At 36.5% G+C, this 24,192-nt stretch overlaps 1 protein-coding gene across 1 annotated transcript; it reads left to right on the forward strand.

Moving 5' to 3' along the window:
* The first annotated feature begins 737 nt into the window (after nucleotides 1-737).
* LOC149939200 (nose resistant to fluoxetine protein 6-like) lies at nucleotides 738-24,094 on the forward strand. Its single transcript, XM_090178008.1, has 16 exons — nucleotides 738-789; nucleotides 3,573-3,922; nucleotides 5,062-5,222; nucleotides 5,285-5,378; nucleotides 6,344-6,446; nucleotides 7,718-7,956; nucleotides 14,675-14,836; nucleotides 15,234-15,327; nucleotides 15,387-15,476; nucleotides 17,613-17,778; nucleotides 17,849-17,928; nucleotides 18,560-18,715; nucleotides 19,162-19,285; nucleotides 19,747-19,921; nucleotides 21,055-21,197; nucleotides 23,828-24,094. Exons 2-16 carry the CDS (start codon nucleotides 3,580-3,582, stop codon nucleotides 23,945-23,947), a joined length of 2,250 nt encoding a protein of 749 aa, XP_090034134.1. The 5' UTR covers nucleotides 738-789; nucleotides 3,573-3,579; the 3' UTR covers nucleotides 23,948-24,094.
* The last annotated feature ends 98 nt before the right edge of the window (nucleotides 24,095-24,192 follow it).

Consider the following 24,192-nt stretch of genomic DNA (forward strand, 5'->3'; position numbering starts at 1 on the left):
TTTAATTGATTTAAATAAACAATTAATAGCATACCTTTATAGATGGTATTTCTTGCTTTAAAATCTTCTTAAGAAGTCTGTTGTGAGGTGGAGAATGTATATGTTTATACATGAGTTTCTAAGAAAACTCCTTCCCCCGACAAACAACCAAATCAGTCCGATATCTCATTGGTTACCTCAAACTAACGTCTTCCGACGCCATTGCTTCCACACCCCTCATGTCGTTCAACTCAATTAAGTCATTCTCCATAACTATAAATACATTCCTGGCGAGGTATAGTATGGAAAATACCAACAGCAAACTCTATATCATCACAGGCAACTGAGTCATCATTTCGGTATAACGTCATTCATTTTTGATTTCAAAAAGTATAGATGCCTGTTCAAACAACGCAGAATGAATCAGTAAAGCGATTGGCGATTTCTACAGTCTCAGCTGTTTAACCGGCTTGATGTTTCGTAACGTTGTACAATAGTTAACCTAAAACGATAAAAACGGCTCTCCTCGTGCTGCGATTGCAATAGAAAATGTAAGCGCGAATTGTAGGGAGACAGAAGCCTTGAAGCGTTTAAGAGTGGCCGCAGAGCATCTACACTTCGTACAAACTTTCCTCGTTTCGCCTGCATTGACGCGTTTTATCTTAAAGTAATAAAACTCGCAGATAAACGCTTTATCTTCTCGTTATTTTTAGTACCAATTATGGAAAAATAATTCTTTGTTCTTCGCTGTAGCTTTAAGCTCATTTACGGAAAGAATTGCGAGTATTTTCATAAAGTGTTGTTCCAAATGTAAGTCTCTTCCTTTTTAATATACCACAATATTATGGCATCAGGTTTATTTAATACATCTGATTAATAATGCCAACGTAGAACATCGGTTTTTCTATTGACATTCCAAGGCTTAATTGTTGTAAAGGTAATTGTTTTAGTAAATGTCAAGAACGAAGGAACTTGGAAATATATCGTAGTTATGCAAATAATTATTTTTATTAATGTGTTTTCAATCAGACATTAATTATTTGGATAAAAAATTATATCAAATGACAAGCAACATCTGGTACCTTTCTCATAACCAGTTCCGTAAATAATTATTTGAAAAATATGTATTAAAAACAACGATCGACCAATATTTTTAATGATTAGTTTCAATAAAATATCATAAGGAAGTTTTACTACTTAAAAACCACTCACTTGTACGGGAAAGCTCTTTATCCAAAATGACTGACCCCGGAAGCAGTTTATTATTTGTTAATTTAAACTATGAAAATGAAAATTCACCGATTTGGCTGTATATGGACTTCTGTATTCCTTGTTAACTTCCACTTCGAATTTTAATTAACACTGCTTTTGCCTGAAGAGAAACAATTGGAAAGATCACCACCCCCTAAATAACGTAACTTTACCCCCTGATTTAAAATAGCACTGTAAACCCTAAAATGTATTAATCTCTTTTATATATTTTCTTAATTTTTTATTTGCTTAATTATTTACAATTTGACCCCTGGAAACCAATCACACATAAATGTGAAAAAGAAGTATTAAATTAAAAGTAAAATTTTTGATAATTTAGTTTCCGGTATAAACATTTTATGTGACGCCTCCCCCTTTAACATTAGCTATCCTTATAGAAACCCTCCTCCCGGTTATTGAGTTACGTAATTTGTGTACCGCCCCTATTTCTTACAGTGAACGTAGATATATTTAAAGAATTCAATACCACCTGAAACTCAATCGATTAATTAAACCTTGGGACAACATCTAAATGGTTTAATGAGATCATTATATAAATAAATAAGGCATGGTTATAAGGAATATTTAAATAATTGGATGCATCAGGGTTTACTGGTCCCGATCAAGGACTAGTCTAAAATAAATGTAGCTTCCAAGTTTATCGTGTTTGTTTGTTGGTTAGTTTCATTACGATTTGATATATTAATTTTAGCAAGTTGTTGGGTTTCTCCGTTAACGCTTTACTATGATGCTACAAATGTAATTTGCTATCACTATAAAAATGAAATCGACCATTTAAAAAATAGTATGAAATATTACTAAATTCCGTAGATAAAAGAAAATAACATTGAACTTTTTGTTGTGGTCTTTCCATCAAAACTACGAATTTCAGATCTTACTATCGCCTACTTTACCAGTTCGTTTCATACCGCCAGTTCTCGTGTTACAATGTCTCGGTCGCAACGTTCTATAAATTGCTCGTTTCAATCTTTCGTGTTATCCTTCTTTTGTAACTATTTTAATTTTTGTATGGCTTCTCTTCAAAAATTAAATTATCATAGTTAAATATTTAATACTTGTTATAATGTAAGTATTATACGTTCAAATACTTTTAGGAAATAACCGCTGCCTCCATGAGCTTAAGGAAAACCAATTTTCCATTTTATCAAATTGTAATAAAGCGGGACACCCGAGTAAAAAATTTATAAAATGTTTAAAACTATACTAGACGTGTGGTGTTAATGTGTACATTACACCAAAAGTAATGGAAAATTATGAAAATTTTATAAATAATACGATTAATAAATCTATTAATTGCGTATTTTTATTTAATAGCATCTAATAAAATATTTAGATTAATCTAAACCGAATTTGTTATTACAATTTTACCATATGGTTTGTAAAGCTAAAAACCAACTTTCGTAACGAAGAGTAACAATTGATGTGATAATAGTTCCATTCCCCTTAAAATTATTAAATTTTAACTAGCCCATTTATTTATTGTTTTTCCTATAGAGAACTAATAAAACTATTGTAAATGAGTTCAACAAGTCTGTAAATCGTTTTGATTATTTGGTTTCCCTTGTAAATATGACGTTTTATACGTAACATTTGAGTAACCCCTCGCTATTGGGGCTGTCCACAAATTATGTAACTCAGTAAGGGGGGATGAGTCTCGTACAAACACTACCAAATATTACAGAGGAGAGGGTTTTCGTTATTTTATTTATTTCTGAAATGTTGAAGTCTGACCTACTAAATTGGTTTGAAACATACTTTGTAAGAAATCTCGGATAAATTGAGCAAAGTTTAGAGGTAGCTCAATTAGTTTGAAAATTCCCTATATTTTGGCCATAGAACCAACGGTGATTTTTTAATCTTCATCAATATTTTGCGAGTTAGTTATGGGTTGTGGCTACTTAATCTAAAATCAACTAACCTGAAGTGTATAATATGTAATTAAAAAACCTGGTTTCCAACTGCTATGTGTATTTTTACTTTAAAGCCACTTTCTATTGTATCGTTTAAAGAGAGTCTATGCGACCCATGTTGAGATTATAAACAAAGCAGTTTGAAACCTGATAATTTATTGATATATTTAAATACTAGCCACAACCCATAACTAACTCGGAAAATATTGATACGAATGAAAAATCGCCGTTTGTTCTAATACTAAAATATAGAGAATTTTCAAACTCATTGAGGTAATTCGTGAACGGATCCACGAAACCAATATTTTTATTTAAGCAATTTGGTTAAAATAATTACATAAATGCATCAATATAAAAACACGATACAACCTTTCCAATTCATTTATTATTAATGATATTTTTCTTTTGTAGTGAAATCATGTCTATTGGAAACGTGTTTGTTAAATCTATCTTTGCTTTGGTTTTCATCTTTGCGTGTACTTTTTCTTCATCAACTGCCGACAATGAAACCGACTATGTCATAGATCTCGATGAAGAAAATGTTGTGCCATCGTACATATCCGAAGTTATGCTGAGCAAAGATGAAGGGCTCAAGGAATTGGTTTTGAAGATTCCTGAGGTGGGGTGGATACTGTCTCATACGAGGAATAACCAAAGGCACTCGTACCAAAAGTTTAATTATGGAACGAAACTGCTCAACCAGTGCAACACGAATCTTTTCGATCTGACACTTTCAATTACACAAAATTGGACTTTCAACCGTAAGAATGTTTCGAAATATTTATAGGCGATAATTAAAGTTTTATAAATTTTAGCAACAATTAAATGTGCCGCGTTGAAAATTATAATTTAAAAGAAATACGGAAAAATTAATATGATTTTAAATAGATATAAATTGGTTATATTTATAAGTGATGGAGACAGTCTTGTACATAAAACAACCTTTGTACAATAATTTTTTTATTTAAATTCGCTACGAATGTAAATAAAAAACAATTATTGTACAAAGGTGGTTTAAAATTATTTTTATCTCGTTATATTTAATTGTGTATTTAAAATTGCTGTCTACTTTTATTTAAAAAATCAAGGCACTCCGATCATACAAAGATTTGTTATATTTGCCATCAAAATTCTCGTCAATATACCACACGCACTCCATATTTATATAAATCTTTGCCTTAATGAGAATCAAGGTTTTTATTTATTTATTTATTAATTCTCCCTTCGTCATTTTCTTAGTAGAAATGGGATATAACAGTTAAACTTATGTTTCTTTAGTTTAGTCCAACATTCTTTTTCTACCTTCGCGTACTCTACCGTAGCCAAAAATGAACTTTTCCAATTTTCGTTCTGGCAGATTGACGTCAGTATACCAAACTATGTGCCATAAATTTCGTTGGTAAAGTGGTATAGTGCAGTATAAAAATTTCACCAACGCAAACTGCAACAATAATTTTTTTCTGGGAAATTCGAATGTTTAGTTAAATACGTGTGTATTCAAAATTCTTTTGGTAAACCATCGTCTGGGATATTAATTCTAAAGTGAGATCCCGAAAGTTTGAACGTCAACACAATCCGTGTATACGTGTTCTTCTATAACAGGGCGGTCGCAATACAATCTAAAAAAGTAAATCTACGCGTAAGGGATATGTCAGGAATTTTTAAATTAATGTAACCTTCATTTTATGAAAGACAAAAAAACTGTAATAATATCTTTTACTTTGGTAGCAAATGTAAAACATTTACAAAAATTTTTTTAGAAAAAAAAGGTCATGGTCCAAACAGGGAATCTCAAAATCTCCAATTTGAGATTTATATAACTCTATGGTTGAATGTATTTCGCACTAAGCCTTTTTTCCCTGATTAGGTTATTACTTATAAACGAAAACTCTCGTTTCAGTATTTGATTCGTTTGGAAAAATACCAAGTGGAATATTAAAGGGTGACCTTTTTTGGCCCGGCGACTACGACGAATGTCAGAGTTTCGTGTCACCCAAAACCAAATTGTTTCCGAATGGACTACAAGGTCGATACTGCCTCATGAGTTTGGGAATAGGAAATGTAAGTTACGCTTTACCGTCTAGACGAACTTTCACTGATCACAATCCACATTTCACTTTAAGGGACTGACATCAATCACCGCAGGAATTTGTGTGCCCAAAAGTTGTGGAACAAATGAGCTGAACGGGGATTTTTCATCACTTTCCAAACTTATCAGTAATTATTTTACATAATCGGTAGACGAGAACAAAATTTAAGCCCAACTCGAGTAATCCGCTTTTCTTGTTTGCTTTATATTTACCATAATAGCTATAAAGTAAAATAATGTAAGTGTCCTTAAATAAGGTTAAAATTAATTAAAAAAATTAAGTTATATGTGAGGTAGCCACTATACCTGAAAAAGTCAGGGAATTTTAAAATAAGTCTAAAAGTCGAGGAATATGAAGAATTAGTAAAACCGTCGGGGAACGGGCAGTAAATTTTGGTTGAAATGAAACACATTTTGCTAAATTATTAGTATTTTATTTTTAATTTCGGCTTAAAAAGTCAGGGTAAAATTCTATAAACAGGCAAGGAAGACCTTCAACAGTCAGGGAATTTGAATTTAAAGAAACTGTGCAAACCCAATATGTAATTGTAAACTTAAAATACTTGAGGCTTCTAGTTCTCTATTTGTTTCCCAAAAATTAAGTATCACTATTTGATTGACTTCTGCTCTGAGTAGTAGTAGAGGCGAAGACTAAATCGTTTTCGTACAATTACGAGCCAAAAGGCGTATGGTTTATATTAATGTCGAAGGAGGATTTGAATATTCGGCCTGAATTTCCGGTAACTCCTTCCTTTCGATACTTCGTGATAGCCGATAAAACAAATGATGATTTGTCATTTTATAAATAATATTTCTGAATTTTAATCGTTTCTGTGTTTTTTTTTTAGTTCTAGTAATTTTATTTTAATATTAGGTTATATGAAAAATGCTTTCACGTACTTTGAATATTGGGTATTATCATTTGGCATTACCATCGCATAGTTCTTAGAATATGTCATGTTATCTTACTTCATTGAATATGGTCGTTTGCATTTTAGACACTTACAGTAAACCTAGTCTGTGAGAAAGACTCTTGATCCCAAAAATTCAGTTAATTATATTAGTTAAGTTCCAATATTTTTTCTTTATTTAGGGAGAGTTTCACCGTTAGAAAAGTACTTCGCCAAACTACCCAATGTAACCTTCAATTGTTTACCAGAAAATGTGCCTCTGAATTCAGCAGCAATTGGATGTGTGTAAGTGCTAACGTTGACTATTTTAGATAAAATTTTGTAAAATTAAACTAGAGGTGTGGTTTTCAATTTAGGATTAGGTTAAGGATAAGTCAAGTTAAGTTACTACTAAAATGGTTTCAGATTAAGAGATAATATTTGGAAAGTACACTCTTCGCCTCGCGATTTCCGGAAGAAAAACAACGGCCCTTCGCGTTTTGCTTTGTATTCTTTCCCCTTTTCTCCTGCTAAGGGGAAGACACTCCTGTACATCCACACTTGCACATACATGTAATAAGCGTAATTAGTAACGGTTATTCATTGTTATTGATTCAAAATCATCTCACAGCCCTAATAATATTTTAAGGCCGAAGACATTCAAAATGCACTTTGAATATAAGTTTGGTTTTTTTAATTGACGAAAGATATTCTTCACCTGCACAGATGCTATAATAATACTAACAATTACTTTAATCATAATAAACTTTTACTGATCCAATTTAACAAAGAGATAGACAACCTAGGATTGTACAGGAGTGTCAGACTGTCCATCCACACTGTCAATTAATGGGTCCCAAAGTGCAATAACTAGTGGCTTTACCGGGGAGTCGGGTTCCGGCTTTTGTAACCCCAAAGGGCGGTGGCGCTTTAGGAGATGTTAGCTGCACATCATCAAATGGTCCTATCTCCACCTCTGACTTGGGTCAGGTATGGGCTGGAAACTGGACTTCGGCTCAGGCTAACATAGAGGGTCCGGGCATACTGGCCGCCTCCTGTGGGGCGGCAGGTCTCCGTATGAGGCGCTGTGAACCTTTTTCCCGGCCTTTTGGAGCCCATCAACTTCTCCGGTGTCGATTGTGCCAGGTTACACTGGGTTCCAGTGTGCCCGTCGTTCCTCTTTAGGAGCCTTTTCTTAAGGGCTAGCTACTCTACCCATAAAGTTTAAGTGTCGGCTGTAGATGCTAGAGCATCCGCTCTTATTACCACAGCTGTGCGCGAAGTGGTTCAACCTATTGCTGCGCCTTTTGATGGGTTGAACGGCTTGCGTTTAAGGTGAGACCGTCAGTAGTAGGTTCATCTTGCTACCATGGCATTTTTTGTCACCTGTCCTGACTGTGGACGCTGGCGTAGGGCATAATGACGAAGACCTCCTCTGATAACACTTACAATTGTTAGTCTAAATTGTTAAACATTGTTGTGCAACAAAGGCCTTTTCAATGTTTTAGCTTATCATTTCATATAGTTTTGGTTTAATTTATTAGTTCAAAATATTAAAACAACTATTAATCCTATAGCGTTTTTCTGGTTATTGTGTTTGGATTAACCGCAGCTGGTACACTCTTTGACCTTTACGGAAGATTCGCAAAATCCAAAAAGTCTCTAATTGTGATCGACGTACCGGTTGAAGAATCGGAATCAATTAAAGTCGATGCTTCTGCCGAAGACAATTTTACTAACGGAATCGCTGATAATTCCATTAATGACGACGACCAAACTACACTCGTTCCGGATATGTCATCAAAATCAAATATGGGTAATTTGTTAATATTTATAATCCTTTACCCTATATTAGGTTTATGTATGATTCTATGGTTTGTTATATTTTGGGTTCGGATCGAAGCAACTGAGAACAATCAAACCGATATCTACACGTTTCCACGGCGCACTCTTTTCAAATTTTGTTGGTGGAGTTTATTTGGGCAATATGTCGTAAACGCCATATGTGGATCAATAATACCATAAGTGGATCATTCTCTCTAAGTATACAAATTCCGGGTCTCGGTCGGGTATCTTAGTCTGGGTTTCGTGACGTCAGAGCTTTTATAGAGAGCAAACTCCAGAGAGAAAAAATTTGAAAATATTTCGGCTGAGGCGCCACCGACTGCACCGAGTGGTCAATACGGCAACTAAAGGGGCGTTTATTGAACAAAACTCTACCATTGGATCTGAAACTGACCTTGAACAAATATGGTATAGGTTTTTTGGGGTAAAAATTCGAGGAGCCAGCCCCCAAAATTTCTCTCTCTCGGGCGCTCGAGACACGTTTCAGACGTGAAACGTACCATAAGAGATGTAAGAAGTTGAGGTGATACACAGTATAGGGCAGTTGTAAAGGGCTGCCAGACCGACCCCGACAACGACGTCATAGGTAGCATAGCGTTTTGTATACTTAGAGAGAATGATCCACTTATGATAAATAGTAAAAATTATTATATTGCACCTTAATATAGTATATTGCTTTTTAAGATTTGTTTATACATGTATAATAATTAGGCCGTGTCTATTTTGGCCTGTTTTTCGGGCTTGCCGTCAAATGCTTAGCTATTTTAGCCCGAAAAATGGGCCAAAATAGTATTCACCGCGCGGCGAACACTATTTTGGCCTGTTCCTCAAATGGGGTGAAAATAGTGTGTGACTGAGTTACCACTATTTTGGCCTGTTTTTCGGGCTTCGACTTTTTTCAGGCGAAATTAGTCCTGACCGCGCGGCGTACACTATTTTAGCCTGTTTTTCGCGACAACGAATTTTATGGCTTATTTAATTCTTATAGAGTGGAATCACTATTTTGACCCTGGTAAAACGGCGAAAAACAAAAACAGGCTAAAATAGTGCTCGCCGCGCGGCCGTGACTATTTCCCCCCCCCGCTACTTTTTTATTCATAACTGTTCTTTTGTTGCGGGTTTTCTACAAAGAACGTCAAACATCTTGTTAAACAACCTAACCTATAGAGCGTGGGTGGTCGTAACACGAGCTGCTAATTTTCCGACAGGTTCGAACCGCTTATGTGGTGAAATCGTTTATCTTTGTTCTTAGCTAATTTATCTCATTTTTAGTTCCACATCGATATATATCGAAGGGGGACTATTGCTATGGACAGAATGTCGTTAATTAGTTCCACATCGATATATATCGAAGTGGGGAGGGGGGGTAACTTAATTTTTATTTAGCTCAACGACTTTTCAAATTAGAACGACCAAATTTGCCAGACTTGTTCTCATTTCTAGCGGTCGGGAGGGAGGGGGAGGGAAAGGAGTATTGAGTTAAAGGGGCTCCAAAGTTCGGTGGCAAAATGTGTGTAAAGTCAGTAAAGTGCGAAATTTACGGTTGACTCTGCCCGCCTCTGCCAAGGCCGAGTGACGGTTGGGGGGGGGGGGGGATGAAAAGCATGCTCAATTTTCTCTTTTTGCCACCGAACTTTGGAGCCCCTTTAATTGAATTTTATGGTTTTCAACTTGCACTTTTCTAGTTAGAAAACCTTAATTTTCCATATTTGTTCTCATTTCTCTAAGTTAGCGAGTACTACAATTGCTCCAGTGGCGCACTAGGTGGCGGGGGCGGGGGATTTGTGCTCATTGAACACCACTAGAGTTGCTAATAAAGGTAAAAGATATGAAGTGAGACCATTTTTATGGTTTAAAGGCCGTAAAGTGGTAGAAAATTATTTTTACCCTACCCGACCCGATCCATAAAAATCTGATTTTTTTTCTACCCCAAGCGACGCGAAACGGGCTCGGGGCGGCGCGGGTCGGGCCGAAAACGCCCGACAAAATCGGGGGCTCAACTCGTCTCTACTATCTACCCTGACTGAGTTTTCGACGGTTAAGTTCGGAAAACTTTTTTAATTAATTGAATTCATTTAATACTTAGGTATATCCGCTATATATTAGATACTCTACGTTGATCTTTGCCAAAAGACCTAAATTCTTAATTCTAAAGGCATACACACGAAAAAACTTAAAATATGAAATTTTTCTTAAAAGCAATCTTCTATATAGACACTATAATAAAAGGCAAATGGATAAAATTGTCATTAACCAGTTGGTAATATTGGGTACGGTGGAATGGTTGCCCGCTTTAGAAATCTACATTTTTATCTTAGGTAGACCATTGATTGTGGGTATTCCGTTAATATTATATTATAAATAACATTTTAAATTATAACTTATAGTGAACATATATTATATGTAGTTGTGGTAATAAAAATTTCAAATATCTAATATATTATTACCTTGACGGTGCTTGATAGAACCGTGGTGGGTTTAAAATCGAAAACCAAGCGGTGATAGGTATATAGAGCCGAAGGGGTTTGAAGGGGGATCCCTGAACGCGCTTGACAAAACCGTGAGAGGTTTAAAATTGAGTCCCTGATGGTGTTAGGTAGAACAACAGTGGTTTGACGAAGAACCCCTGATGGTGCTAGATAGAAATATGGAGTTTTGAAGAAGAGCCCATGACAGTGCTAAATAGAACCGTGAAGGTTTTGAAGAAGAACTCATTTTGTTGTTATATGGAACCGTGATGGGTGTAAAATAAAACCCAAGACGGCGTCAGGTAGAACCCCTGACAGTGGCACAGTGCTAAATAAAACCGTAAGGGAACTAGATAAAAACCCTTGGTGATGCCAAATGAAACCTTTAAAATTGGGATCTAAGTAGAACAAAAAAGGGTTCGAAATAAGGGACATTTTTAAAAACCCTTTTTCCGACCCAGAGATCGGCGGACTCTGGGCTCTAAAGAGTCGGAGAGCTATTTTTGGGTGCGAGCTCGACTCTTCGGGAGAAAAGAGCGCGAGCGTGAGCGCGAGCTCCACTCTTCCGGATAAAAGAGAAGAGCGCGAGCGCGAGCTCGACTCTTCGGGAGAAAAGAGCGCGAGCAAGAGCGCGAGCTCCACTCTTCCGGATAAAAGAGAAGAGCGCGAGCGCGAGCTCGACTCTTCGGGAGAAAAGAGCGCGAGCGAGAGCGCGAGCTCCACTCTTCCGGAGAAAAGAGAAGAGCGCGAGCGTGGGCTCAGCCGCTAAGAATAAAAGAGAAGAGCTCGAGTGCGAAATTCAACGCCGCCCTTAGAGAGGAGAGTGAAATTTAAAACAATTGATTCCCGCCTTTCTTCACGAATCCCATCACGTGGTGCTTTTTCGGAATGTGAATTTCCCAGAATCTATCGGTCTCTGAGAGAGGGCGCTTCTCATTACGAGCAGACCACGAGCTCTAGCTCTTCCCCTTAAAAGAGCGCGAGCGCGGGCTCCCCCTCTTGTATTTAAAGAGAAGAGCGCGAGCGCGGGCTCGAACTACTCACTGGGAAAGAGAAGAGTGCGAGCTCGGAAATTTAGTTTTTGCATATCTAATCCGACCTTTATGGAGCCTTTTTCTAAGAGTGTAAAAATAAAACGCTGTAATTTGACTGAAATTTGGATGCTTTGTGACTATCGGTCTGGAATAAAGCTACAATTGGCTGCACGTATCTGCAATGAATTAAGGTCGCAAACATGACTACTGTAAATTGACTACATCGATTTCGATCGTATTGCGTTTCATCGGTCTATATGCCCCAGTGGCGTAGCCAGGAATTCGTCGCAAGCTGACTTTGCACCAGGCCTCGCAAACCCTAAGGTCGGCACTGGTCGCCCTTTAAGTTTACTTCCCGCTGAACGAGTACAATGGTGGCATGCCAACCGCAGAATACGTTGGCCTACCACCAGGATTTTTGCTTCGCATGTAAGTAAATTTAAAGGGTGACAGGCAGAAGTAAACCCAGGCCTTTGAAATGAATTTCATGTCCAACCCCACCTACTTTTATGAGAGATATTGCAGATTTTGGACGACGATGACAACGATTTCACCACTTTACAGCCTTCAAACCTTAAAAATGGTCTCACTTCATATCTTTTACCTTCATTAGCGGGTGTGCCACTGGAGTAATAGTGCTACTCGCTAGAGAAATGAGAACAAGTGTGGACAATTTGGTCGTTCTAACTTGAAAAGTGGATGAGCTAAATAAAAATTTTGATATCCCCCCACCTCCCCGCGTACGCCACTTCGATATATATCGATGTGGAACTAATTAACGACATTCCGACCATAGCAATAGTCCCCCTTCGATATATATCGATGTGGAACTAAAAATGAGATAAATTAGCTAAGAACAAAGATAAACGATTTCACCACATAAGCGGTTCGAACCTGTCGGAAAATTAGCAGCTCGTGTTAGAACCACCCACGCTCTATAGGTTAGGTTGTTTAACAAGATGTTTGACGTTCTTTGTAGATAACCCGCAACAAAAAAACAGTTATGAATAAAAAAGTAGCGGGGGGGGGGAATAGTCACGGCCTGTTTTTGTTTTTCGCCGTTTTACCAGGGTCAAAATAGTGATTCCACTCTATAAGAATTAAATAAGCCATAAAATTCGTTGCCGCGAAAAACAGGCTAAAATAGTGTACGCCGCGCGGTCAGGACTAATTTCGCCGGAAAAAAGTCGAAGCCTGAAAAACAGGCCAAAATAGTGGTAACTCAGTCACACATTATTTTCCCCCGATTTGAGAGACAGGCCAAAATAATGTTCGCCGCGCGGTGAAGACTATTTTGGCCCGTTTTTCGGGCTAAAATAGCTAAGCATTTGACGGCAAGCTAATTTAGCCCGAAAAACGGGCCAAAATAGACACTCCGTAATAATTATAATATACTATTTTATAGTATTATTCAAATTAATAATTTTTTATAGTTAGTATGTAAATAATAATTAATCTTTATATTTAAGATAATATAACCAATAATCAGCATTTATATTAAAGTGTAACATTGAAATTATTTAATACATTTAAATATATTTTAATATTATACTTTAAATTTGAAAAAAAAACTGGTTTCTTTTTTCAGACAAGAAAAGGCCCCCCAAAATGTATAGTTGTCTAGTTTAGAAAAATAAGTAGTAGATCTGACCAGAAAACCCCAATGCTTGTATTTGTTTCTTGTTGCCTCGATCTGTTCTTGACCTTATCTATACCGACCGTGTTAGCTAAAGGACATCGCACTTTTTTTTATGAGATTTTTCCCTAGCTTCATTAGTTGGTCTAGTATCAGCGGTCAAAAGTGGACGAAACTTAGTTAGTGACTATTTGTTAAAAGAAGTTTCGTCCCATCGTTTAGCGCTCTTCGCTCGTGCGTCGCTAGTCCGGGCTCACTATCAATAGAGTTTTATTAACAAGATTCTTACACCTCTACTTCAATATTTATTATTTCTTTTCTCGAAAATTATTATTCGATGAATTTTCGTACGTGGAATTATTTATTATTCAATATTTTATGAGCAGTAATAAAATAAAAGATATATATATTCTGATTTCTAAAGTATTTCTTTATATGATTAACCGTTTCGTTGAATCCCACATTCAACACTCGCTGATACGAAAGAAACAGTCACACCACAACAGATCAAACACTTATTTATCGATTTTAGTCACACAGTCGGTTAAAGTCACGGTCACACGACAGTTAAAACTCAATATTTAATTATTTATTTACTGAGTTTGTTCATAGTGCGATCAGAACGAAACCAAATCCGACGCTCTGTCCGCGCTCTGTCTTGGGAAGCACCCCAAGTCTCGGCAAGAAAACTCTATTGATAGTGAGCCCGGACTAGCGACGCGCGGGCGTAAAGCGCTAACCGATGGGCCGTGACTTCTTTTAACATCAAGACTGTATTAAGTTTCGTCCACTTTTTACCGCTGATACTATACAAACTATAGGAGCTAGGGAAAAATGGCAATAGACCATTTTGCTCCTTTGATCAAGCCCAACAACATGTTTCAATTTGAAAAAAATCGATCGAAAGCCAAATCCCATAGAAGAAGTGCGATGTCCTTTGTTCGCTATTTTTAATGTTTTGGTAATTTTAAAGTTTGATCAGTGCTGAAACTTTGTTTGGTTAGAAGAATTTAATTTTTATCTTACGAAAGTACTAATTTTTTAGCACCCTAAAGTGAAACATCTAACTTTGCATGTTCGAGATATTTTCAAATAACTAATTTTATCATCCTTCCTGGTGGGTTACTTAATAGTTAAGTAACAAAGCGATTGATCCAGTAAAATCCCTTATTAGTAAAATAGTGCATGATCCTTACAGAAGTTTTTTCTCGTACGAAAAGAGTATGCAACCAACCCATTTAAGTGGAAGCTAATTTACGCTGCATCACGGCTCTTAATAAACCGTCAAACGATGCAAAATAAATATGCACTTATTGAAACGATATTTTCAGTATTTAATTGTTTAAGTTTTTTTACATTGTAACTACCCTCTCTTTAAGTAATTTTTATTACGAAACTATTTTTGTAAAATAAGCAGCGTGTTTTTTTTTCTTTCATCAAATATGAGGTAGACATATATTCTCAGCAAACATGACTTCATAAATGACTTTAATGTATTCTGACTTCAGATTTTCCTATAACCTAAAACTTTAAAAGTTACTTTTTTTTTAGTTGGAGAAGTTCTTATGTGTTTCTCGGCAATAAAGAGTGTACAAGCTATTTTGGACACGTCAGACCGACCTGGTCAGTTAAACTGCATCCACGGAATTCGGTTCATCAGTATGACCTGGGTCATCCTCGGACACACCTACGTTTTTGGAATCGGACAAATAGGTTTGCATATAGCAACAGCGTATTTAAATACTTTATCAGTTTATGATTTTTAATTGCAACCGGAATGTATATATTTATACTTACCAAGAAGAATGACTTGCATCGGTCACCATTGTGTAGTTTAACACTGGAACCTGAAACGTGTGTTCTCCGACCTCGGAAGCCGGAAGTTTTAGGCAATCAATGATATACCGGATCGATTTGTCTGAGAGTTATCTGAAGGAGACGATTAGCATAGTATGAGTAGGAGTACGAAACACGCTAAAAATTGTGGAATCCTAGTCATTCCCCCTAAATATAAATAAATGTATTATTGGTTGTATTATAAAGGTTATTAATTAAACATTTCATTTTAATTTTCTTAAAATTACATTGATATCGAATTTTTGTTCTTTAGCAAATCTACTAGACGTTTTTAATCAGTTGAAAACATGGCCTTTTCAAGCCGTTGAAAATGCAACATTTTCAGTTGATACGTTTTTCTTGTTGAGGTAATGTTATTACCAATTAAACGTTGTTCATTTTAATAATTATATATTTTTTATTTTAGTGGCTTTTTGGTCGCGTACCTTTTCCTGAAAGACTCTTCTACATTTAACTTAAAGAAACTGGGATATTTTTACTTGCACAGATATATAAGGTGAGGTTTGATACGATTACAGTATCGTTACAATGACATGTAGAAGATTATTAGGCCTATCTTGCTAGATAAATTGGACACTTTTACTAGCTCAATTTCAATAGTAACTGCGATTCGGTAAAGTTTTGGTTTTACCAATAAAACTAACGTTCATTCTCATTTAGTTGGTACCTTAATTTCTAAAGCTTTAAGGTGATGGTTATAGCTATGGTACTCTAGGTGCAGATAACGAATTTGAAAATAAAACAATATTGTTAATAGAATATTTACCCAATGCATGAGCTTTCGTTAATGCACTGTATAAAGGAGTTTGTTTAAAACAATTTAGCAATTTTTTTTAAAGTTTCGTATTAATAACTATTACGCTACTACACTTTCCTTAACTGCGTTAACGCAGTTAAGGAAAGTGTAGGCTGAATTAGTTTTATTAACGAGGAGACTACCCGAGGTGATAATCACCGATTTTGTTGAAACTATAGGTGGGTACGTAGACCTTATGGTAACAAAAAATTTTACCAAGGGAAAAGTTGCAATGGGCATTAGTTTTGTCATGGCAACCGAAAATGTTTTTGACAACACAGTATGTATATTTTCCCATTGAAAATGACATGGGAATCTGAGCACTTCTAAAAAATAATAATAATAATTCTAATTAAAATTAATAATTTTGATCAAATTCAAACAACTAAATTATATTTTATTAATTTTGATAAAATTCATTTAGCACCGTCGATTTGGCGATTAGTTGGTAAATACAACTTTTTATTTTTATATTACGCTTTTCTCCATTTTTACCGATTCTGATAAAATTTGATCATATTGACCAAAATTCATCAAAATATCATAAAATTAATTTCATTTGTCAATTTTGATCTATTTTTTTGGTTTTGAAAATTTTCACTGGGGGGACCCTTAGAAGCGCTCAGATTCCCATGATATTTTCAAAGATAAAATATACGTACTGTGTTGTCAAAAACATTTTCGGTTGCCATGGCGAAACTAATGCCCATTGCAACTTTTCCCTTGGTGAAATTTAATTTTACCATAAGGTCTTCATACCCACCTAGTTTCAACAAAATCGGTGATTATCACCTCGGGTAGTCTCCTCGTAAGTGTTACAAGGCCAAGGGGAGGTAGAGGGTCCGCCCAAAGGTAACGTCATATGTCATTGTTATGGATAGACTTCATTTGGAAATAAATTTAATAATTTAAGGTTGATGGAGTTCTTCAAATAGACATTTTGTTTCGTAATTTAGAAGGTGTGGTCCTTATCATTGTTAATTGAGTGGGGTGGAGGAGTGGTTAGCACTTTCGCCTCGCAGCAAGAGGAGTTTGGTTCTATTTCAGATTTTGACATTGGGTGGAAACTCGAAACCACTCCTTCTGCGTAGAGTTTGCAAGTTCTCTTCCCACTGCTCCCCACTGGTTAAAGTGGTTTTCCCCCGAGTTCTTCGGTTTCCCCTATCCATAGAAACTTGTAGAGGCTAACGGTAATAGTTAGTGTCCCTTAGGGAGCCCGTTGGCTCGCGTGGCATGAAGGGCTTGCCACCACCCTCCTACGCATTGTAACCCAGCCACCTGTTTAAGGCAATATAAGTCGCTCGAGGAATTAGGCCTAAGGTGGTGCCTTGGGTATTAGCCGATCTGATTATTATTATTATTAATTTTTATTTTGAGGGGGGGGGATATTGTGTGTAACTGGTGAAGAGCCCGTAACGTAGCAACCATGATTGAACGAGGAAAGTTCTCACTGATGATTTTATAGAACGGTCTATTATTTACACTGAATCGTTAACATATCTTATTCCTGGGACGTATATAATTAGTAATGTTGAGCACAAAACGATATGATATTGGTATCGGTCACCGATATGTTGATTTTATTGATTAATCGTTTCGTGGCCCACATACCGATTTTTTCAGATAATGTTTAACTGATTTACCTAAAGACGCAATAGAAAATGGAAATTTTGAAATTTGACGTAACAAATTTTTGGTTGAAAATAAAACTCGATAACGATATAGATTCGGTTAAACTACGATATCGACCAACAGCAATTATCATAATTAATTAATAATAATTGACATTTTGTTGGACGTGTCTTTAACTTTTTAATTTTTTTTTTCATTAATTAGATTAACACCTGTCTTTATGGCGGTTCTGTTTGTTTATGCGACTCTGTTTAATTTCATTGGTGACGGCCCCTACTGGAGTTACGCGTTTCAGCAAGTTAACCAATGCACGAAATACTGGTGGCGTAACCTCCTGTACATTAGTAATCTCACTGGCACTGCTGATATGGTAGAATTTTATGTTTTGGTATCAATTGAAGTAACTTGGTATTGACATTATTTTATTTTTTGGCTTTTAGTGTATGGCGTGGTCTTGGTATTTGGCAAACGATATGCAGTTTTTTCTAATTAGTCCACTGTTTTTAGTTTTTTTAAAAAGGTGAGCAATTTTTGTTAAGGTGAAAGCCTTAGTTTGTTCTGGTGTCTCACACTAGAAAGGGTATGCGCACCCACACCTACACTCTGTATTTCCTTGTTAGGCAAGTTAGTACCCTACTAAAATCTCAACTTTTAAATATTTACCATTTCCTTCGTAAAGAATGTAAATTTAAATGATATAGTGTCGAAAGAGTGATTGGGAACATTAAATAATTTTATTTTAAGGGCATACATATCAAAACCATGTAAGTTCACCATTGAAATGCTTAAATAAAATATTTGATAAAAAATTATTAAGTCTAATATCTATTTAACGAAATAAACGATACTTCTACCTTCTATTTCAGAGCAGTTTCACCCAAAGGTTTCTAGAAAATTCCCTAATATTTTGGGTTTTATTATTTCGCTACCATATTTAGGATTTTTGAACAAAATGATTAAGAAATTAATAAAAATACTCAATCCACCTGTAACCTATAGTGCATGTTGTTGTTCAAACTAACAAACGTATCATGATTTAAGTGCCTACAAAATGGATTCCAAAATATCAGACAACTCCATTTTCGCAGTGTTTCACTTAAATAACGATAGCAAATCAAACTAGATCTTAATACCGATAAATGATTTTCTAGCTCTAAAAGCCTAAAACGAGGGATTGGATTTTCGATTATTGCAGTTCTTCTTCTAATTTGCTGGATTTACACAGGGGTACTTGTTAAAGTGAAAAACTTTCCAATACTGCTCAATGATATCGGAGAAGGCACAGATGCTCAAGTTGCGATGGATGAGTAATTATGTCCCATCAGGAATCCATAACGCTACTATAAGTAGCGTTATGGATTCCTGGTCCCATCATGCCACAGACGAACATTTCAAAGGTTTTGAGGGATATTCGAGTCGCTTCCCCAATTCAGCCATCTCAGTACCAATCCTTACGAAAATAATGGATCGAATTAGATTCCAAAATTATTTCGTTTAACGGGTTGAATTCCAAATTTTGGAATTTTTTGAAAAACAAATGTTTTGTATATTATCCATTTACAATGTATGCAATTCAACTTTATTTCTACTTGATCAAAACAGAATCTAATTGCAACTGAATGTGTCTTGTTTCCAGTTAAAATCAAAATTATACATGCTAATTGTCTCAAAACCCCGAATGATTATGTGGTCAATTTTTTGTTTAGTGTTATGTATTTCAAGAAAATATTTAAGCTCCTTTTTGATTTTTTAGACAAGGAGCTATATTCGACGAAATTTATGAAAAACCGTGGACAAGAATTGGACCTTACCTGATCGGAAGTCTTACCGCTTTTGTTTTTATTTATTTAGGAAACTCTCGAAGGATTTTGGCACCCGTAAGATACATTTTATCTGGGTCTGATCATTAACGGCTTAGTCAAATCAACTACCTAAAATTTTAGTCTTTTAATTCATATTCCTAGATAAGGGTTTAAAAATAATGATAATAATAATTATTTAAAAAGACACTTCATAGGCCCAAGTAAGCTAGCGACTTTAAATGTTCTTATATCAGGTGGCCAGGTTACAATGCCAACAGCTACAAACACTGTTACAATTATTATGGTTAAGTATGGAGGTAAATGTTTGATAAAAAAGTAAAGGTTAAGGATTGATACACATGTTCCTTATGAAAGGTTAAGTATAGGGGAGTGCATAATAGAAAAGGTTAAAATCAGGGTAGTGCATCATACGAAAGATTGAGGCTACCACCACTTCGTGCAAAATAAATAATTAGTTTAATTACCCTTATTTTTGCAATCAAACAATACTGTTAAATAAAAAACCATTATTTCAGATTACAGTAATAGTGTGTTGGTGTGGGGCAATTGCACTGGCTCTGGTTGACGTGTATGGACTTTACAATGCAAATTTAACAATAGCCATGAACGCGTTTTACACAGCTTTATCCAGATCAGCATGGTCTCTAGCGGTCGCCTGGGTTATTCTAGCATGTTTAACTGGAAACGGAGGTAAACCAATTGATATCATTAGTGCTTTGCTTGTTGATCGAATATTACTAAGATAAAAGATATAGACATTGACCATGGAACCTTCAGCCCCATTGTCTATTATAAAACACCAAGAATGTTTTTATTTATAGGTAGGATGTAGCGATTTTTTGCGTTGTCCCACCCCCCAAATCAAATCAGCCCATTTCATTAAAACTGTCGTCTTCTGATTAATGTGCACGCCTATGAAGTTTCCCCTTTCCCCCTCTCGTGCTGGGGACAAATTAGACCATCATGTCCATGAATCGTATCTGCAAAGTCATTATCCTTAAGAATAAATACATATTTTCTTAAAAGAACATAGGAAAAGTAGTTTCCTAATATCAACTTTCTTTTCTGGTTTCATTGGCCAATATCTCAAAATACTTAAAATACAATGGAAGGCTTCCGCGTGTATAGGGGTAGGGCCCTTTAAATTTTACTAACCGTTGCAAGGGGAAGGGATGTGAAAAATTAATTTATTGCAATACGTCATCAGTGAACAGCCCTTTCGTAGGATGACAAGAAAACGTTTCTGAGCTTTAGATTAAATTGTTAGGCCTAATGCCTGCTCTTTGACTTCTCGTGAGAATGAGCTCGTGGAAAGATCCGTGCCAAGGCGTAAAACTGTGTTTTTAGATGAATATTTTTCACGATAAAGGTCTAAATTATTTGGGGTATGACGTGAAATCTGCATCACTCTATGAGTAGCTATCAGTATTTATTTCGACTACCCAATGAACCGAAATAATTGACCGATTTGTAATTATCCGAAATCTTACCATATTTCTATAACAATCTCAATTGTAGACATTTTCAATTTATTTGAAAGCCACTAAAAATATTATGTTTATGGTTACTTATGATGCCGAAATTGTTTGAGTTATACTTTTAAAAATTTTATATAACATTGTGTTAAAAGGTGTCATGATAATCAATCGAGAAAGTTTTTCCATAACCGCGAAAACTTGTATGTTAGCTCCATACATTATGTGCATTGCAATCGAACCACTAATGGATAAGCACTCAATGTTTGTTTTGCCCCTAATCAATTTACTTATAAACTTACGTTAAGTAATCAAACTGTACTTTACATGTATTTCTTTTTCGCGCAGGCATCATAGACAGGTTTTTGTCATGGAAGTTATGGTTTCCTTTGAGTCGGCTCACCTATTGCGCTTACTTGACGCATCCTCTTGTCATATACTTTTACTATCAATCATTAAGAGCTCCGATTTATATGTCAAACGTAGTATTGGTAAGTAATTGTATTACATGTTGATACTGTTGATTATTACGAAATTGGTGGATGATATTTGATTCCAAATTTATATTTAAAATTGAGCAAATCGAAACTCGACTGTGACTCAAATGTGTTATATTTAAATTTGTTCTCGTTAGAATGTATGAAAATCAACATTATTCCAACTGATCAACATTATTTAATCCAATGGATTTTGGATTTAAACTGGATGGGTTTGGCTCTTAGTTGGATTGAAATTGGGAATTGGATCAAGTCATTTTCCTTAGGCGGCAAATAATTATTATCAAAAGTGTGACAATGAAAGCGTTTTGAAATGATTGTTACTCGCGAAGTAAAAGTTTGAAGGGGAAGAGAGTTTGAAATACATTGAGGAGATAATAAATTTAATAATTAGAAAAAGTGTCGCCGTGTGTGAGGTTTGAGAACTAAGGTGGCACTAGAGAAGGTTAGTGTGCTTCTTGATTTTAAGCCACTCGAAACGTTACCGCCATGTATCTACATTCAAGTTCAAAACATGAAAGAATGAACTATAAAGTGAATTTCTATCCCAGCGGTTCCCATTTTTTTTTCTAAGGAACCCTAAATTATGTACCTTATTCTGGCGGAAAACCAATTAATTTTTTACTTATCTTAAAATACTTTTGACACGGAGAAAGATGGCCGCGCTTCGAATTCTCGGAACCCCCGTGGACAAGGGGTCGGAGTGTGCAATCACTGGTGGCTTTACCGGGGAGTCGGGGTCCGGCTCTTGTAACCCGTACGGGCGGTGGCGCAACGGGAGATGTTAGCTCCGTCCAAAGGGTCCTATCTCCAACCTCCGACTTCGGTCAGGTGTGGGCTGGATACTGGGCTTCGGCCCAGGCTAATGGAGAGGGGCCGGGCAAACTGGCCGCCTCGGCGGATTGGGTAGCCTGCTGTGGGGCTGCGGGCCTCCGTATGAGGGCACGGTGGACCCATCTCCCGGCCTTTTGGACTCACACCGGGATCTCCGGTGCCAGCTGTGCCGGGTTATGCGGGCTGCTGTGTGCCCGCCGTTCCCCTTTAGGAGCTCTTTCCAATGGGCTTGGCTCCCTGCCTTCCTAGGTAGGGTGTCGGCCGGAGTTGCTAGAGCATCCGTTCTCTATCCCACTGCTGTGTGCGAAGTGGGGGCTGGTCATCCCATTGTTGCACCTTCTGCTGGGTTGTCCGGGCTTGTGGACGCTGGCGTAGGGCATTCTGATGATAGGCCTCCGGTGGTTTGGTTCTTTTCTTACCGGTACACCGGGCTATAAATTCTGACAACATGACCCTTCCACGGTTCCCACGGTCCCTATCTAGTGATTGAATGCGGTCACTGGGGTCCTTGGGGGGCTCCACACCTGGCGTTCTGGGTTGCAGGGCTCATGGGGGGCGATCCACACCCTGTTTACTGGGTCACTGGAGTCTTTGGGGCGTCCTGTGCTCGTGGCGCTGGGTCACTGGAACCTCAGGGGTGTTCCGGACTCGGCATTCTATGAACTACTAAGGAGGCTAGTAGTTGTTTGCGGTGGAAGAATAAGTCACTCTAGTCCACAGTTAAGTGAGCGAGGGTCTCAGGCAGCCCACGGTGTCTCCTTCTGGTGGGCCATGATGAGGGCGTTTGTTTGCTATATGTTAGGCAGTCATGATGGCTGTCTCGCTGGCCGAACGTTGTTTCGCAGGCGTATTTTCTGTCCCGGCCTGTTTAGTCTCGTAGGCCGCCGTAGTGCTAATGTGGAACAGCGGGGTACAAATACATAGATTTATGACCCTTCCGTGCAGGAACACCTTTTAGGAACCGCTGGTCCCTCCTATTCTTATCTTATATGTTATCTATCTCGACAGCATCATTTATTAAATCTTTAGCAGTTTTGGTAACTGTCACTTTTGGTATTTTATTTATATCGAATACAACACATTTTTTTAATAATTAACGTTCTCAATAAAATCGTTGAGGATTTTATTTAAATAGATTATTTATTTATTTATTTATTTATTTAGTTAACATATTACAAACCACTAAGCTTTAGAGCTGATAGGCAGTTTTGCAGGAGTTTGACAAATGATATAATATATAAGGATAATAAAAATGTAGAATATATAGAATAATACGGTTTATACATCAGGGATCGCTCGAAAGTAATCGCGCACACATTGACGGAATGACTGGCGTCTCTCACATTTTAGGGCGTTCTCAGGGAGTGAATTCCATCTGGCAATAGTTCTGAATGTGAAATGCCATTGGTGGATCTTCGTTTTCACCCGCGGTTTAATAATTTTGGCACTATGGCCTCTAGTTTTGCGTAGGGTATCACACGTAAAAAACGTTTTTGGGTCTAGTGCCAAGTAACCTGACCACATGGACCACAATTGCGCAAGGTCATTAACAGCGTGGCGTAGCGTAGGTGTATCAACATTTAGTTTCTCATTACGAATTTCAGGAGGCAATGTGTCTAGACCTTTGGTAAGTTTCTTAAATCGATTGTGTGCCCGTGTCAGGGAATCTTGATCGCAGTTAAGGAAGGATGAGCGAAGTGTACAGTGTATTTTCATTTAATTATTAATTTAGATACACATACGGAAAATATTTAATGGCTTTCTCTTAACCCTGAAATCTTATGTTTCAGGCGATACACTACATTGGATTTGTTGTGCTTAGTTATGGACTGGCGTTTATTACATCAATTACGTTGGAAGCTCCTGTAATTAAACTAGAAAAACTAATACGGGAAAAACTCTCCAATTAAAGTATTTTTAAAGAGACGTCAACCGAATTTTTGCTGTGTTAAATAAATACAGATCAAAATATAAGTTTTTAAAAACAGATCAACATCGTAATTTAAAAACCTAATCAAAAACAGAACTTTTAAAAAACTGTAAATTTTGTATTTTAAGAAGGAAACTGTATTTAAAAAATTTCATCTTTTAAATAATGAACGATATATTTGTAACTGTAATTTTCTTCCTACATATGTTACAAAGGTAGTTGGCT

Source organism: Leiobunum rupestre, chromosome 6 (genome assembly GCF_980474605.1).
Source record: "Leiobunum rupestre chromosome 6, qqLeiRupe1.1.hap1, whole genome shotgun sequence".
In the NCBI taxonomy this organism is placed as follows: domain Eukaryota; kingdom Metazoa; phylum Arthropoda; class Arachnida; order Opiliones; family Sclerosomatidae; genus Leiobunum; species Leiobunum rupestre.

What these genes read in the sequence shown, in the direction of transcription:
- LOC149939200 (XM_090178008.1), top strand. Translation starts at nt 3,580, where the DNA reads ATGTCTATTGGAAACGTGTTTGTTAAATCTATCTTTGCTTTGGTTTTC. An exon ending in TGAGTTTGGGAATAGGAAAT is followed by an intron (nt 5,223 to 5,284) that starts GTAAGTTACGCT and finishes TTTCACTTTAAG; the next exon opens with GGACTGACATCAATCACCGC. An exon ending in GATACGTTTTTCTTGTTGAG is followed by an intron (nt 15,328 to 15,386) that starts GTAATGTTATTA and finishes TTTTTATTTTAG; the next exon opens with TGGCTTTTTGGTCGCGTACC.